Here is a 16,765-nt window from a genome sequence, read left to right on the forward strand (position 1 = left end):
ATTTTCACAGACTGATGCTTGCCTGTGACACTTTAGTAGTTGCAAACTCCTTATAAATAGTAAGGGAGATAATTGTTAGAAATGGCAGCATTAAATGTATTACTTAAATTTTGGTGTTTGAAAAGATCTACCTGGGGTCTTAAGTCCTGTGTACTTTAGTCCCAGGGAATATTGAGGTCCCTCCTTTACTCAGCAGTCTTGTCTTCCTCTCTTTAGAAAGGGAGCTGAAAAACTGGATAATTAGGTTCTCGAAGAAACTATATTCAGGGAAATAAGTCAAGAGTGGGGTTGAGCTAGGTGATGATCGTTACTCTTACAGAAGTTTCTGGAACATTTTTTATTCTTTGTTTTTTTTTTTCCATGAACTCATTTTGGAAGTATTGCTGATTTCTGGATTTTAAGCATTATTAATAGCAAGTGACAATTTTTAAAAAACTGCCTGTTCTGTATTAAAAATCTATTTGGGAAAGAAAAGAGGGAAAACAGGATAGAATCATTGGTGATATTTTCTCCATGGTCCTTGTGGAAAAGCCACGTGGACTCATGAGTCTGGGCTCCCATCTGCACTGAGGAATCTCCTTTCTCTTCCCTCTGGTTAGCTTGACTCCAGCCCCATGTGAGCCTCAGAATGTCACCCATTTAGTGACTCTGTAGCTCAGTTTTCCTTCTAAGGGAGATGATTCCCAGCAGGGGTTAGCAACTTTATAAAACCCGGATTCAAGGGGTCTAGTCTCTACTGAAAATAGTCAAAGTCATTTATTTCCCCAAACTGGAGTTCTGGAAAGTAGAATTCCAGCTTTTTTTTCCTCTTGGAAATCTTTATACACAATGGATCTCACGCATGACCCTTAGAAGGGACACTGAAACTTCCCCTCCGCCATTTCTTCTTATTGCTTCATTTTTCCCCACCTAAAACTTAATGTAACTATTTGTCTTATTGTTTGTATCTCTATCTGAAGGATAGGCTTCTTGAGGACAGAAAGTCCCTTTTGTTTACCCAGGGAGTTTGACACCAAAGCTTCAGCTTCTTCCCGTCTCAGAAAACGCTGTCAAAAGATTGTCAGCTTCAACTGCCCCCTCACAAGAAAATTAAGACACTCTTTGATATGACCCCTTAGCTCACCCAAACATACCTTCAAAACATAACATACACTGAATCTATTTACTTCTGTCCATGAAAACACCCAACAGCAATGTTTCTCAAACTTTTTAAAATGATCACTCTGGCAAGGAGACTATCTTATTTCTTTTTCTGTAATTGTCCTCATGCCCATGAAATTTTAATACAAAAAATAGCGTATTTGTTTATGTAGTGCATGTATCATCAGCTCAGTTCAGTCGCTCAGTCGTGTCTGACTCTTTGTGACCCCATGGACCGCAGCACGCCAGGCCTCCTGTCCATCACCAACTCCCAGAGCTTATTCAAACTCATGCCCATCGAGTCAGTGATTCCATCCAAACATCTTGTCCTCTGTTGCCCCCTTTTCCTCCTATCTGTTCCTTACACATCAAAATAATTGTTTTGTCTCTTAACTGATTTTTGCTTCCTTGGGAGATGTATAGCCCAGCTGAGAGCATGTGCTCCAGTCTACACCACCATTGCCTGTCTGCCAGCCAAGGCCACCACACCCATCTTGTTTATGACCGAAACAGCCTTGACCGCAGACCAGTCTTCATTATACAATTTCACTGAATGACATGTCACTACACTGCCTGTTTGTTTTTATATAACCAGCAGGTCGTGCAGCAAAATCATACTGATGTTGTAAAAAATAAGTTCTATCCTATTTCTGCCCTTGCTACTACTCTCCAATCCATTCTTCAGGTACTATGGAAAATAGTCTATTTTTTTTTTTTCAACTTAATCAATGATTTTGAAAACAAGACATTACTTTGCCCACTAAGGTCCGTCTAGTCAAAGCTATGGTTTTTCCTGTGGTCATGTATGGATGTGAGAGTTGGACTGTGAAGAAGGCTGAGCACTGAAGAATTGATGCTTTTGAACTGTGGTGTTGGAGAAGACTCTTGAGGGTCCCTTGGACTGCAAGGAGATCCAACCAGTCCATTCTGAAGGAGATCAGCTCTGGGATTTCTTTGGAAGGAATGATGCTAAAGCTGAAACTCCAGTACTTTGGCCACCTGATGCGAAGAGTTGACTCATTGGAAAAGACTCTGATGCTGGGAGGGATTGGGGGCATTAGAAGAAGGGGACAACAGAGGATGAGATGGCTGGATGGCATCACGGACTCGATGGACGTGAGTCTGAGTGAACTCCGGGAGTTGGTGATGGACAGGGAGGCCTGGCATGCTGTGATTCATGGGGTCGCAAAGAGTTGGACACGACTGAGCGACTGAACTGAACTGAACTGATTGATACATATAATTTCCTCTTTTTACAAAGTTTTGTTGTATTATTATTGTTGTACTCAGATTAAAGTCTTAATCTGGTCTATTGAGCCTATATCTTCTATCCCTGCCTTTGTTTACAGTCAGGAAACTCTACATGGTTGGGTGAATTCTTCCTTAGTATGATTGCCTAGAAAGAAGAACATGAAGCAAGAATTAAGAGCTGATGCATTATTAGGGGTACAACCCCAGGACGTGTGAGTGAGAGACAAGTTTGAGCAGGAAAGGTGGGGGGTAATGCCAAGTGAGGGGTCACTGTGGGCCACCCCTGAATGCTGAGACATCTGCTTGGTTATGTGAAGAACCCACTGGGTTCCTGAACAGCCACTGGAGGAAAAAAAGAGAAAGGAAATTTATTAGATGGTTCCTTTCCATATCATGCCTCTTGTCCATCAACATTCACTTTACTGGAAGTTCATTCCTCTGAACTTCCAGGTTGTATCTCCCAGATCGTTTAGCATCTGCTTGAGAATCCACATTCCAGGCAAGCGGTGTGATGTCTCATCCACGTCCAGAAGCGGCAGGAGGGCCTGGCCATTAGTTGATCAGCATCAGTGGGAAAAAACACATCGTCTTGCCCAGGCATCTATCAGCCCAGGTGCCATCTGGGATGGAGGAAATGGCTGAGGGTCCAGGGAAAGGAAGCCCAAGAAAATCTGAGGAGGGGCTTAGTTCAGTTCAGGTCAGTTGCTCAGTCATGTCCGACTCTTTGTGACCCCATGGACTGCAACACGCCAGGCTTCCCTGCCCGTCACCAACTCCCAGAGTTTATTCAAACTCATGTCCTTTGAGTCTGTGATGTCATCCAACCATCTCATCCTCTCTTGTCTCCTTCTCCTCCTGCCTTCAATCTTTCCCAGCATCAAGGCCTTTTCCAATGAGTCAGTTCTTCCCACCAGGTGGCCAAAGTGTTGGAGCTTCAGCTTCAGCAGCAGTCCTTCCAATGAATATTCAGGACTGATTTCCTTTAGGATGGACTGGTTGGGTCCCCTTGCAGTCCAAGGGACTTTCAAGAGTCTTCTCCAACACCACACTTTAAAAGCGTCAATTCTTTAGTGCTCCGCTTTCTTTATAGTCCAACTCTCATATCCATACATGACTACTGGAAAAACCAAAACTTAGACAATACGAACCTTTGTTGGCAAAGTAATGTCTCTGCTTTTTAATATGCTGGCTAGGTTGGTCATAGCTTTTCTTCCACTGAGCAAGCATCTTTTAATTTCATGGCTGCAGTTACCATCTGAAGTGATGGACCCTCACGGGGCTTCTCCAAGTTTTCTGTACACAGGGTTTTCCATCAACTCTCAGAGCCCTTCATGTTCTATTGTTGTTGTTAAATGGTGTCTGACTCTGTGACCCCATGGACTGTAGCCCACCAGGCTTCTCTGTCCATGGGATTTCCCAGGCAAGAGTACTGAAGTGAGTTCCTATTTCCTTCTCCAGAGGATCTGCCTGACCCAGGGACTGAACCTGTGTCTCCTGCATTGGCTGAATTTGGATTCTTTACCGCTGAGCTACCAGGGAAGGCCTCATGTTCTATAGGACACCTTGATTTTTCTTTCATCCGAAATGAAAATGCATCCTTAGCTCACAAACCATCCTTTCTCTATGACTTCTTTCCTGACATTTCTGTTCTAATTTTCTTCTTTGACTACAAAACATGGTTTTCTGTTTCAAAAGTAAGAAACTATAGACACTATATTCCTAAATTTTCCATGTACCTTTATCTTTGAAGGAAAGATTAGCCTAGAATGAAAACTCTTGAGTCACATTCAACCTTTTTCCAATATTTACATATATTGCTTTACTTGAAATCTGGTCCTCAGTGCTCCATTATTTTGCTTTCTTTTTTTTTTTTTTCTTTTCAAAACTTCTCCATCATTTGTTTGGCTGAATCTAGCCAGTAATTAGTCTTGTTTTGTTCTTTTAGAAGACATTCCTGGTGTTTATTCTATTGCCTGTGATTTACATTTTGAGGAATGTCTTCCTGTTTTCTTCATTTCTAGTTGAATATAATACTCTTGATTCATATTTTCTTTTTCTCAGAATATTTCAGACTACATTTCACAGATTTATACAGTCAGAAAGTATTCTAGAACCACCTTTATTTTTCCACTTGTAGATATTTTTTTTCTCCTGAGCACTTGAATATTTCTTTATTATTGTAATTTAAAACCTTAACATGACTACATTCAGTGTTCATTTATTCTGAGTTAATATTGCTCAAGAGTGGTGTGATTTGAAATGTACAGACTCTTTTCTTCCTTCATTTCAGGGAATTATTCCTGGTATCTTTGCCTGTCCAGCCCAGACCACCAAGTCCTATCAATCTGATTTCTGACTATTTCTTAGCCTGGTATATTTTAATCATTCTGTATTAGCTTGCTTCATTTTAAAACATTTTGTTTCAAGTCAAGTCACATCTGTTTTGCTAAAAGTAAAAGTTGCTCAGTTGTGTCCCTGTGGGACACGATGTGACCCCATGGACTATACAGTCCATGGAATTCTCCAGGCCAGAATACTGGAGTGGGTAGCCTTTCCCTTCTCCAGGGGATCTCCCCAATCCAGGGATCGAATTTAGGTTTCCTGCATTGCAGGCAGATTCTTTACCAGCTGAGCCACAAGGGAAGCCCAAGAATACTGGAGTGGGTAGCCTATCCCTTCTCCAGCGGATCTTCCCAACACGGAATCAAACTGGGGTCTCCTGCACTGCAGGCAGATTCTTTACCAACTGAGCTATAAGGGAAGGACTGGTAGTTCCCCTGATTAGCAAATAACACCAACAAGTGAGATAAGCTGTGAACATGTCTGTAATGTTCACATCAAGTAACAGATTTTACATCTGCATCATGAACAATTAGAAATCAAACTCAATGCTATAAGAGCCCAAGCACAGAGATAAGCAAGGTACATTCATTATAGAGAAGTGAGTCTAAGTCAGTAATCATCACTATTTCCTCTAGAAGGGCACTTCTTAAATATGGACCAGAAATGCCCGGCATTGAGTTGACCTGGGAACCTAGTAAAAACACCCCCATCTCTGTACTGAATCAAGATCTCATGTGTTTGGGCTCAGGAACCTGCGTTTCACCTGTCCTCCAGGAGCATCTTATCCATGCCCTCACTGAACAAACAGTATTCTAAAACAGCACCCCAGAAATAAGAATTGCTTGAATTAAGGGGATAAACAGTTACGGAAAAAATAAAATAAATGGTTAGCAGAGGTGACAGAGGGCTCAATATTATAGAATGTGGTACTGAACAAGGGGCTTCCCAGGTGGCTCAGTGGTAAAGAAGCCACCTGCTAACGCAGGAGACCCAAGTTCAATCCCTGAATCAGGAAGACTCCCCTGGGTATGGAAATGGCAACCCACTCCAGTATTCTTGTCTGGAAAGTCCCATGGACAGAGGAGCCTGGTGGGCTACAGAGGAGCCTGGTGGGCTACAGTCCATGGGGTCACAGAGTCAGACACGCCTGAGTGCCTGAGCACATACGCACATTTGAACAGGAGTGACAGCATACGGGAGGAGCAAATCTGTAGACACTGGAATTGAGGCCCAGTGAGAAAAAGAGAGGACAGCAGAAGCTCTGAAACGGAATGTATTTGCAGGGTTGGAACACAGAATGAGAACAGACATAGCTAAGGGCAAGAGAGATAGCTTCACACGAGGGGCAGGAAAATACACAGAGCTGGCAAAGGCATGTCACAGAGGAAGGACACAGGCCCGAAAAGACGGGGGTTCCCCAAATCAAGATGCCTAGGATCCATGGACGGTCAACACGATGCTCACTCTGTCCTTGGAGAGAGGGACTCAGCAGCTGTTTGGATGTAAGACTCAAGTCATTCATAAAACGCCACTCTTAAATATTCTAAAGGCAATATGGCCATGTTGCCTCCTGTTCTGAGAAGACCCGTAAAATATCCGCACTGTCACGAGCCAGAGAATGTGTCTCACCCTGGCTAGATTTTCAATAAGATAGAGATGGGAGTAGCAAAGATTCAGCCCCAGAAGGTGTACAGGAAAGGCTGTTGGTCTCAGCGCAGTGCTGGCCAGCAGGGACAATATCATTCGAGCTGTGAGAAGCACCATGAGCTGCATAATCAACGAAGGCCTACTTCACTTTGATTTTTAGATAGTTCTGAGAAACAGAACTAACCGACTTTCAAATGACCACGGGCAGGCTTTCTCCAATTTGTGCTTATTCAAGTAAACCCCAGGTAAAGGAAGAAAAATTATTACTAAATCTGATTGCTAAACCCAAGATACCCAGCTGACCCTACTAGCGAGTTAGGAAGTAGTCCAGCTTCACATTCACTGGTTGTGAATGGTAATTACACCAATGCTGTATCAGCTGTGCTATGCTTAGTCCTTCAGTCATGTCCGACTCTTGGTGACCCATAGACTGTAGCCCACCAGGCTCCTCTGTCCATGGGGATTCTCCAGGCAAGAACACTGGAGTGGGTTGCCATGCCCTCCTCCAGGGATCTTCCCAACCCAGGGACTGAACCCAGGTCTCCCGCACTGCAGGCAGATTCTTTACCAGCTGAGCCACAAGGGAAGCCCAAGAATATTGGACTATACTGGGGAGCCTATCGCTTCTCCAGCAGATCTCCTCGGCCCAGGAATCGAACCGGGGTCTCCTGCATTGCAGGTGAGCTACCAGCTGAGCTACCAGGGAAGCCCTGTATCAGCCGAGTCCTTCTTAATGTCTGGGTGATGTACAGCATATGGACAGTAAGGTCCTGCCCTGCGTGCTCAGTATCAACTCTACCATCAAATGGATACAAGGTTTGCCTTGATGTCTTCTATTGGCTGTGTGCATGCTAAGTCGCTTCAATCATGTCTGACTCTTGGCAACGCTATGGGCTGTAGCCCGCCAGGCTCCTCTGTCCGTGGGATTCTCCAGGCAAGAATACTGGAGTGGGTTGCCATGCCCTTCTCTAGGGGATCTTCCCAACCCAGGGATCTAACCTTGCATCTCTTATTTGTCCGCATTGACGGGTGAGTTCTTTACCACCAGTGCCACCTGGGAGGCCCATCCAAGCTATAAATAAAAGGCCATATAAACATCAGCCTTATGAATTTTAAAAGTCCAATTCTGCAATCTTTGACATCCCTACTTGTCAGGAATGGTTCAGCTCTCAGCAGGCTTAGTTAAAACAGGTTGGCATTTTTGGATATTCCTTCTAATATTCCATTTGTACATTTCAATGCCTTGAAAATAAAGAAGAAATCTATCTGCTGGATCATTTCAAATGACATCCTTTTAAAGCTAAATTGTATTCTGAATTAAAACTTGCAAAAGAAGTATTCGGCAGTGCTAGAAGAAATAAATGAAAAGACCCAGAACTTGGTTGAGACATGAAATTTCCCACTTCCCCTTGAATTTAACAAACAACCTGATTAGTGTGTCATGGAAACTACAGAAGAGTTCTATGTACGGCATCTTCTCCCAGAGCCCATCCTGTGATTGGCATTAGTAACATCTTGCTATACTATGAATGAATTTATCAATAAGCAGTAGATTATATCAAAAGCAAAAAAATCAGGTCTGTAGAAAAGAAAAGTTAGTCTCTGTAGGACATATTTGCTGAATGGCTTGTCATCTATCATGATCAGAATCAGAACCCCAAACCAGGATGGACCTAGAAATAATCATACTAAGAAAAGTAGGTCAGACAGAGAAAGACAAATACCATATGATATCACTTATAGATCTTCCCTAATAGTTCAGACGTTAAAGAATCTGCCTGCAATGCAGGGGACCAGGGTTTGATCCCTGGGTCATGAAGATCCCCTGGAGAAGGAAATGGCAACCCACTCCAGTATTCTTGGCTGGAGAATCCCATGGACAGAGGAACCTGATGAGCTATAGTCCATGTGGTCACAAAAAGTTAGACACGACTGAGCAAATAACACAGACACGAACAGACAGTTAGGTGGAATCTAAAACACAGCACAGATGAAATGAAACAGAATTTACAAAACAGAAACGGGCTCACATAGAAAACAGACATAGTTGCAAAGAGAATGGGGGAAGGAAGGGCTAGGAGTTTGGGATTAACAGATGCAAACTAGTAGATATAGGATGGATAAACAGCAAGGTCCTACTGTAGAGCACTGGGAACTACATTCAATATCCTGTCATAAACCATGATGGAAAAGAATACGAAAAAGAATGATATATAGACGTATGCATAAGTGAATCACTTTGCTATACAGCTAAAATCAACGCTATATGTCAATAAAATTTAAAAAAAAAAGAAATTAGGCACTGCTTTTCCAATAAGAGTTATAACTAATAGAGTGAAAACAGACGATTAAATTACTTCTCAAAGGGTGATGAAGATAAGACAGCACTTGGATGCTCAGAGGAAAGAAGGCAGGCCCACAGCGTGGCACCGAGGTCGCTCATGAAATCAGAAGCCGGCAGAACACTCCGCAGAGGAGGGCGGGCTCCTACCTGTGGCCAGGTAGATGATGTGGACAAGGGCGTCCCGGGCCTGCACGACATCCACGGCCACGTGGGAGAAGCGGCTGCTGTCCTCCATGAAGGCGGGAACGGGGCTCACCGGCTGCACCACTTCGTGCATCAGGATGAACTTCTGCGCGTCCTGCAGATTCCTCTCCGTGAGGTTCACGTACACACCCTGGTCCACGGTGCCGCACTGCAGGGGGAGAGAGGCTGTTACCAGGCCCGGCCACCTGCACACCCAGGGCCGCTCCAGCCACCCTGGCTGCGGTGTGACTGGCGATCTGAACACCTGCCAGCGCCAATGTGCCCCAATCTCCAGTCCCTCCACAGCCCCCGTTCTTGGTGTAGATCTGAGCTCATCGTATTTGGGGAGTCTTCTCAACTCTCATCCTAAATGAATGATCAGAACAAAATGAAGTGACATCGACAAAGCAGAAAGAGACTCACAGACTTAGAGAAGGAACTTATGGTTGCCAGTGGGTAACTATGGTTACCAGGGGAAGGGTGAGGAGGGGATAGCTTGGGAGTTTGGAATCAACATGTACACACTGCTATATTTAGAATGGATAACCAATAAGGACCTACTGTAGAGCAGAGGGAAATCTGCTCAGTATTATGTAACAACCTAAATGGGAGAAGAATTTGAAAAAGAATAGATCTATGTATAAGAATGCTGCCCTGGTATCTCAGTGGTCTGCCTCGGGTTCGATCCCTGGGTCAGGAAGAGCACCTACAGAAGGAAATGGCAGCCCATTCCAGTATGGTGGCCTAGGAAATCCCATGGACAGAGGAGCCCCACGGGGTCACACAGAGTTGGATATGACTGAGCGCACACACACATTGTGTTGTATAGCTGAATCACTTTGCTGTATAACTGAAACTATCACAACACTGTAAATCAACTGTACTCCAGTATAAAAAAAAATAAATAAATCAATGATCAGAAGTTAAAAAAAAAAACATGAAGTAGGAGTCACTGCTAATTTGAATGGCATGTGCATAAAATCTCCTTATCACCTCTCGAGTCCCCTAGGGAGTTGTCTGGCTAAATGCACACTGTTCAATCTGCCAGACACATCAGATTCTCAGGTAGAAAACTCAGCCATCAAATGCACCACACAGATTTACTAGCTTTCTTTGGAATGGCAGGTCTATAAGCAAGACATGGATTCTACAGAGATAGACTTAGGTCATTCTAATCTATAAACTATGCAACACTGGAGAAGGCAGTGGCACCCCACTCCAATAGTCCTACCTGGAAAATCCCACGGACGGAAGAGCCTGGTGGGCTGCAGCTGAGGGGTCGCTGAGTCAGACACGACTGAGCGACGTCACTTTCACTTTTCACTTTCATGCATTGGAGAAGGAAATGGCAACTCACTCCAGTGTTCTTGCCTGGAGAATCCCAGGGACGGGGGAGCCTGGTGGGCTGCTGTCTATGGGGTCGCACAGAGTCAGACACGACTGCAAGTGACTTAGCAGCAGCAGCAGCAGCATGCAATACTGTTCTGCTGTCTTTCACATAAGCTATACAACATTACGTTAGCCTTATTATCGTGCCCTTATTATCTCAGCTTCCCTGGCGGCTCCAATGGTAAAGAATCCGCCTGCAGTGTGGGAGACCTAGGTCTGATCCCTGGGTCAGGAAGATACCCTGGAGGAGGGAACAGCTACACACTCCAGTATTCCTGCCTGGAGAATTTCACGAACGAAACACTATGTTCACCTTATTATCATGCCCTTATTATCTAACCCAAGCCAAAAGAAACAAAAACTCTGGTTAGAGTCAAGCATCGAATAAAAATCCTGGTGCAGGGCAGCAAACTTGCCACCCCAAACGTCTCTCTGGCTGTGAATGATTTCTAGAGCAGAAAACAAAGGAGGCCCAAAAGACTCGAGAAGAAACTGCGACCTTCCCCTAAACGCTTACAAAATGTAGGTAGATGGCCTATTCCTGGAATAGAGCTATCTCCAGAGATGTCTGCACAGAATAAGGGCAGACTATAGTGGGGAAAACTCAGCAGGCCCCAGAGACCAGAGCCCACTCTGTGTCCAACAGTCTCTGCAGGCCCAGCAAACTCTCGTTTACCAAACATTTGCTGTTCTATCTGCAGGTCAATTGCCTTCGTCCCCTTTGAAGTCTCAAACCACTACCAGTAATTTTTATCTTTGGCTGAAGACGGTATTTAAGGTGAGGGTTTCTGCCATTAGGGGGAGTTACTCAGTTTTCCTGGATCCTCTCATGTGTATGTGTTATTAAACTTGTGCTGGATTTTCTCCTATTAACCTGTCTCATGCCACTTTAGTTCTTAGACTGGTCGGAAGAAGCTAGAAGGGCAGAGGAAACTTTCTTCCTCCCTGACAATGAAGAATTTTTAAGAACGGGGGGGCATAAGGAGATAAAGAATGTGAGAGAAGAAGGAGATGAAGAGAGAGAAAAGGAAGAAACCAGAAGGAAATAGAAAGGAAAGAAGTAGACTTTTCAGGTGGAAATACCATGCAGAGGAATCTGGGACTAAAGTGGGGGAAAAAAAAAAAAAAACAAGCCTGGAAACCCTGAGAATTAAATTCAGGGCTGCACTGTGCAAAGGCTGGCAGGTGTCATGGAGGATGGTTTTGGGCAGGGACGAGGTTAAAAGAGGGGCGGGAAAGCAAGCCAAGCTTTCCCAGGGCAGCACACAGAATCAGAAAATTATCACCATGATTTCTCATTTCTTTCATAAACTTTAAATCCTAGGTCCAATAAAGGCTGATCCCCGGCAGAACTTCATAGAAGCAGCGTTGATGGAAATGAATTTCCCTGTCCATTCCATCTGAAAAAATGAATTTTATAACATGCCGTTTCTAATACATGGTTTTATAATAGGTTAGAGGTGCAAGAGTAGACAATGGAAATGGCTTGTGAAAAATAGAGGATATTTTTGTAGCGTTTGATAAAATAGCCTCCATGCGCCCAAACGATAGGCTGATGGTATATTTAAAGAATCTTGGAGCAAAATGGATGCCAAGACCGGTCCAAAGCTTTGTTTAAATGCTGCATCTTTGCAGGGGTGCCCCCGGTAGCAGGTGGTGGAAGGGTCGGGTGAAGGTGAAGGGTCAGTTCTGTGGCCCAGGGGCCACGTGGCCTCAGGTGAGACCCTGCCTTGCAGTCGTTGTCTCTTTATCTATAAAGTCGCTCAAAAACACTTCCTCTGCTCCTTTAGAGGGCTGCTGTGAGGCCAACTGAGACCATCAGTGGAGAGCATTTGTAAATTAACTGAAAGCACTTGTAAACGCCAAGGAGCCAGGCCATGCGCCTGGCACAGAGAAGCCATTCAAACAATGGTATGAATGGTCCGTGGGTCCGTCTCGCTGCAGCGCAGCAATTCTGTGGTCCATTGAGCTGCAGGGGCCAGAGGGAAGGAATGAATAAGTGAAGGAAGGGAGGAATCAGTGAGTGAGCACACAGCAGTTGTACTGGGGCAGGGGGCCAGAGCCAGGGGATTTTATGTAATTACCAAATTTAACAATGACACGTGGAGGGCAGAGACACTGCCCGTTAACAACAGTGTCACAAAACGGTCTGAAGTCTGTCCAGGTGAGTTCTAGTTCTGAGAGTGGCCAGGTCTGGCTGTTTTCTCTTCCTGAAATCAGCAGCAATTCTTAAGTCATAGGAGGGAAGGAGCAGTCTGCCTGGGGGATGGAGTTTTCTATCCAGGTTTTGTTTTCTCCGTACAGTGCTTTTAAAATTGACATCATAAAACCCGGGAGGCATAATATGAAACTGAGGACCTCTGGCTGCTCTTGAGGAGTCTGGGGACCTGGGAGACTCCAAGACCTGGGGGTGGGGTGGGGGGTGCTAGGGCTGCAGAATGGAACCCCCCACTGCCACCTGTCTTTTTCATGACTGCTAACCTAATCCTAGGCTGCAACCTGAATTGTCACTGTGATACTGCGATTTGTAATAAGAAATATATAGTTAGTTTTCATCCCTGTTCTGTCACAGAGCTCCTAAAACCCCTGACACTTCCTAAGTGAAGAGAGCGATAAAGGCGTCTTTTGTTAAGTTACTGAGGTGACCTCTGGACCTCACTGAAGGGTGGGAATGCGGATTGCCAGAGCTGCCATCCCTGTGGTCAGAGGGTTGGAACTTTTTGTCCTACTGCGCTGACCTCCAGGAAGGAGAAAGGTGCTGGAGGTTGAATCCATCACCAATGGCCAGATGATTTAACCAACCTGCTTAAGTGAAAAACACTCATAAAGCTCCAAAGGATGGAGCGTTTCAGACCTTCCAGGTTGGTGACCACGTGGAGATTCAGCAAGCATGCTCAGCTCAGAAAGAGCTCCACGCTCTTTACCCAAACCTTTCCCTACTCTCCCTGTGCACCTCTTCCATCTGACTGTTTCTGAGCTATGTCCTTTACAACAAAGCTTATTTTCTTGGACTCCCAAATCACGCAGACAGTGATTGCCTGAAATCAAAAGCTTTGAAATCAAAAGATGCCTGCTTCTTGGAGGGAAAGCTATCACAAATCTAAACAGTGTATTAACAAGCAGAGATATCACTTGCAGATAAAGGTCTGTCTAGTCAAGGCTATGGTTTTTCCAGTAGTCATGAATAGATGTGAGAGTTAGACCATAAAGAAGGCTGAGTGCTGAAGAATTGATGCTTTCAAACTGTGGTGATGAAGAAGACTCTTGAGAGTCCCTTGGACTGCAAGGAGATCCAACCAGTCAATCCTAAAGGAAATCAGTCCTGAATATTCACTGGAAGGACTGACACTGAAGCTCCAAAGTTTTGACCATCTGACGGGAAGAGCCAACTCATTGGAAGAGACCCTGATGCTGGGATAGATTGAAGGTAGGAGAAGAAGGGGGTGGCAGAGGATGAAATGGTTGGATGGCATCACTGGCTCAAGGGACATAAATTTGAGCAAAGTCCAGGAGATGGAGAAGGACAGGTGAGCCTGGTATGCTGCAGTCCATGGAGTCACAAAGAGTTGGACGTGACTTAGTGACTGAACAACAATGACACTCTCATAAGTAAAATGTTTGAGTTCTGTGAGCCTCTCTAGCTGATTAACGAACCTACGGAGGGGGTCCACCTATAGCCCAGAGGTCGGAAGCATGGGTAACAACTTGGGCTGGAGATTGGCCTTGGAAGCGAGGGTCAAGGGGAGAGCCTTGCAGGCCTGAGTCTATCAACCAGAAAATCTGATGCTATCTCTGGGTAAACAGTGTCAGAATTGAGTTGAATTGTTGCACATCGGTGTTGGAGAAAAAAATGCTGCTTTGTGGTGTGGGGGAAAAAAAGGTAGAGGTTGGAATTGATCAGCAGTATCATTAGCCAAGAACTGGTTGAAACTGTACAGTGTCTTGGTTTTTTAGCCAACTTATAATGAATATCTCACCCGAGGATTCTTTTTCAAATATTTTGAATGCTATTTAAATTTATACCATATATTTATTGGATCATAAGTAATCCACCTAGCTCTCTAACGGGCTGCAAATTCACTCACCATGCCTTACACATGGGGCTCCTGTGGTGTTGGCGTGACACCCCAGGGACTCTGAGCAAGAGGAAAACATTAAAAATAGTAAAACTACAGCCATCGTCCTTCTGTGGCTTAAATCCATAGTCTTTGTCTTGCTAACACCTCTGAGATAATAGATCAATACTTCTATTAATTCTTATAACAGTAATATTTGCATTCTTGTTTATTTTTTCCAAGAATGACAGATCTATCCTCGCCCTAGCCTGCCGGCCCTTGGTAGGTACATCCACGATCACCGAGGCTCACGCGGAGAGTGCTTAACTTTGATGGTACCCTTCCTCCTGTTTGGCTGCAAATGCCTAGGGAGTCCTGAAGGATGCTGATGACTTGGCCAGGTCCCGTCATCTGGTCCTCCAGCAGTGGCCTGCTCAACTGCTCGACCACTTTTGAGGGTCTGTTATCCATTTCAGCTCCATCAGTTTGGTTGCTGGTAATCAAAACTGCACAGAAATTTCTAGAGTCTGTCCCAGTGCAGCTGTACCACTGGGTCTGGATAATGTTTTCTGTAAGTGACTGAAGCTTTTCCCAGTGAGGCCCAGAGTCTTCATGGCTTTGGGGACTGCTGCTCTAACAGGGACAACTTTTACCGCACCACCTGCGGTGGTTTCTAGATCGCAACTGATAAAAATTAACAGTGTTATATTACCACCTGCGGTGGTTTCTAGATCGCAACTGATAAAAATTAACAGTGTTATATTCTGTTACTATTTTCAATAGAGAATTTTGTATCAAATCTTGCAAAATTAAGCACTGTGCAGGCTAACCCATTCTTCCTCCTGAATCTGAGTCATGTATCTGATCTTCAAATTAATTAGCTATTTCTAGTACATATGTGCTTAGTTGCTCAGTGGTGTCTGACTCTCTGTGACCCCATGGACTGTAGCTGGTCTGGCTTCTCTGTCCATGAGGTTCTCCAGACAATAATACTGGAGTGGGTTGCCATGCCCTTCTCCAGGAGATCTTCCCAACCCAGGGATCAAACCCTAGTCTCCTGCAATGCAGGTGGATTCTTTACTGTCTGAGCCATCAAGGAAACCTTCTAGTACATAAGCACTGCATAAAATTCCAAATCTCAGCAGGCAAACAATAATTTAAAATATCTAACTACATGGAACTATCGGTTTTTGCAAACATAAGGCCCTTTATACACAGTTAGTGGATGGACCCTTAATTCACAACATATCCCACCCCCATGCCAGTGTGTGTGGCCCCTTAAAAGTCAGTCAGGTTGCCTTAAGTTAGCATGGTTATCAAACATGGTAAACCAAAAGAAAATATCTGATACTCATGTATATCAGGACTTATGCAAAGAATCACCATAATCTAAACTTTACTTCTATGCAAATCTTAAATACTACCCAAAGAAGACAAGCTCAGTGGAGCCGGCTCCCTGCCTGAAATGCACACCACATCCTGCAGGCTTCATTCATTACAGCGCATGGCCCGACTTCCATCTCATAAACGTGAGTAAGCCCTTTAGTGTGACACTGGCATTATAAAACCAGATGCCTGTGGCCTCAGGAAATGAGGGGATTTGCTTTGTGCTACAAATGTATCCAGACAAAGGGGCTAAAAGTTATCCACTGCCCAGAGGGGGTAAGGCATCACAGAGGTTATTAAGTCACTGTTCACTGTGAAGACGAGTTTGCAATGGAAACATCAAGACATTAAAAGAACCCTAAAATATCATGAGCATCTTTGATAATTTTTTTTAAACTTCAGGATTTTACCATGGACTTTCTGAAAGGAAATGATATATTCTGCCTTCATGGTTTTCCAGAGGGCCTTCTTAAACAGCTACATCACCCCAGGATCCAGGGATATGGGTGGGATTTAAAATGCAGAGACTCAACAATGAGGCACAGGGAGGCCCGCTTCAGTTACTAATCACATAAACCACTTACGTCATCAGGAAACGTGACGACTTCATGTCTGGTTCCCGCTAAACTGTTTGTTTGCCTGGATTTCTTTGTCTAGTACTGAACTTTCTTAGTAGGGAAACTTGAATAACAACTATAAACTTGATCACTCAGTTTCCTGACTTACAAGTGGGGCTAATGACACCCACTTTACAGAGCTGCTGAGATGAGAAAATATGACAAAGTTGCTACAAACAAAGAATGCTTAAATAGTCCCCCTTGTTATGGGATGCTAAATCATTTTCCTAAGCAAAGCAGTGAATGGTAAAGTGGACATGTAAGCCTATCTCTATTCTCAGCATCATGATCTTTACAAAAAAAATTTCAAAACAATTAGAATTGAATGATTCCTGTAAAAGTACCAGTAAAATAATTGAACTTTTCCATATTCCCAGTTTTCTCAAAAGCCAGAGGTTTTATGTGTTGGG

At 44.2% G+C, this 16,765-nt stretch overlaps 1 protein-coding gene across 1 annotated transcript in view; it reads right to left on the reverse strand.

Annotated features, from left to right (window-relative positions):
• SEMA5A (semaphorin 5A) overlaps nt 1-16,765 on the reverse strand; it is a 548,310-nt gene that overhangs the window by 146,488 nt on the left and 385,057 nt on the right. The window contains exon 11 of the mRNA XM_040262502.1: nt 8,873-9,077. Within this exon, the coding sequence (XP_040118436.1) occupies nt 8,873-9,077 (205 nt within the window). The remainder of the gene's footprint in view (nt 1-8,872; nt 9,078-16,765) is intronic.

Source organism: Oryx dammah, unplaced genomic scaffold, assembly GCF_014754425.2.
Source record: "Oryx dammah isolate SB20612 unplaced genomic scaffold, SCBI_Odam_1.1 HiC_scaffold_20, whole genome shotgun sequence".
In the NCBI taxonomy this organism is placed as follows: Eukaryota; Metazoa; Chordata; class Mammalia; order Artiodactyla; family Bovidae; genus Oryx; species Oryx dammah.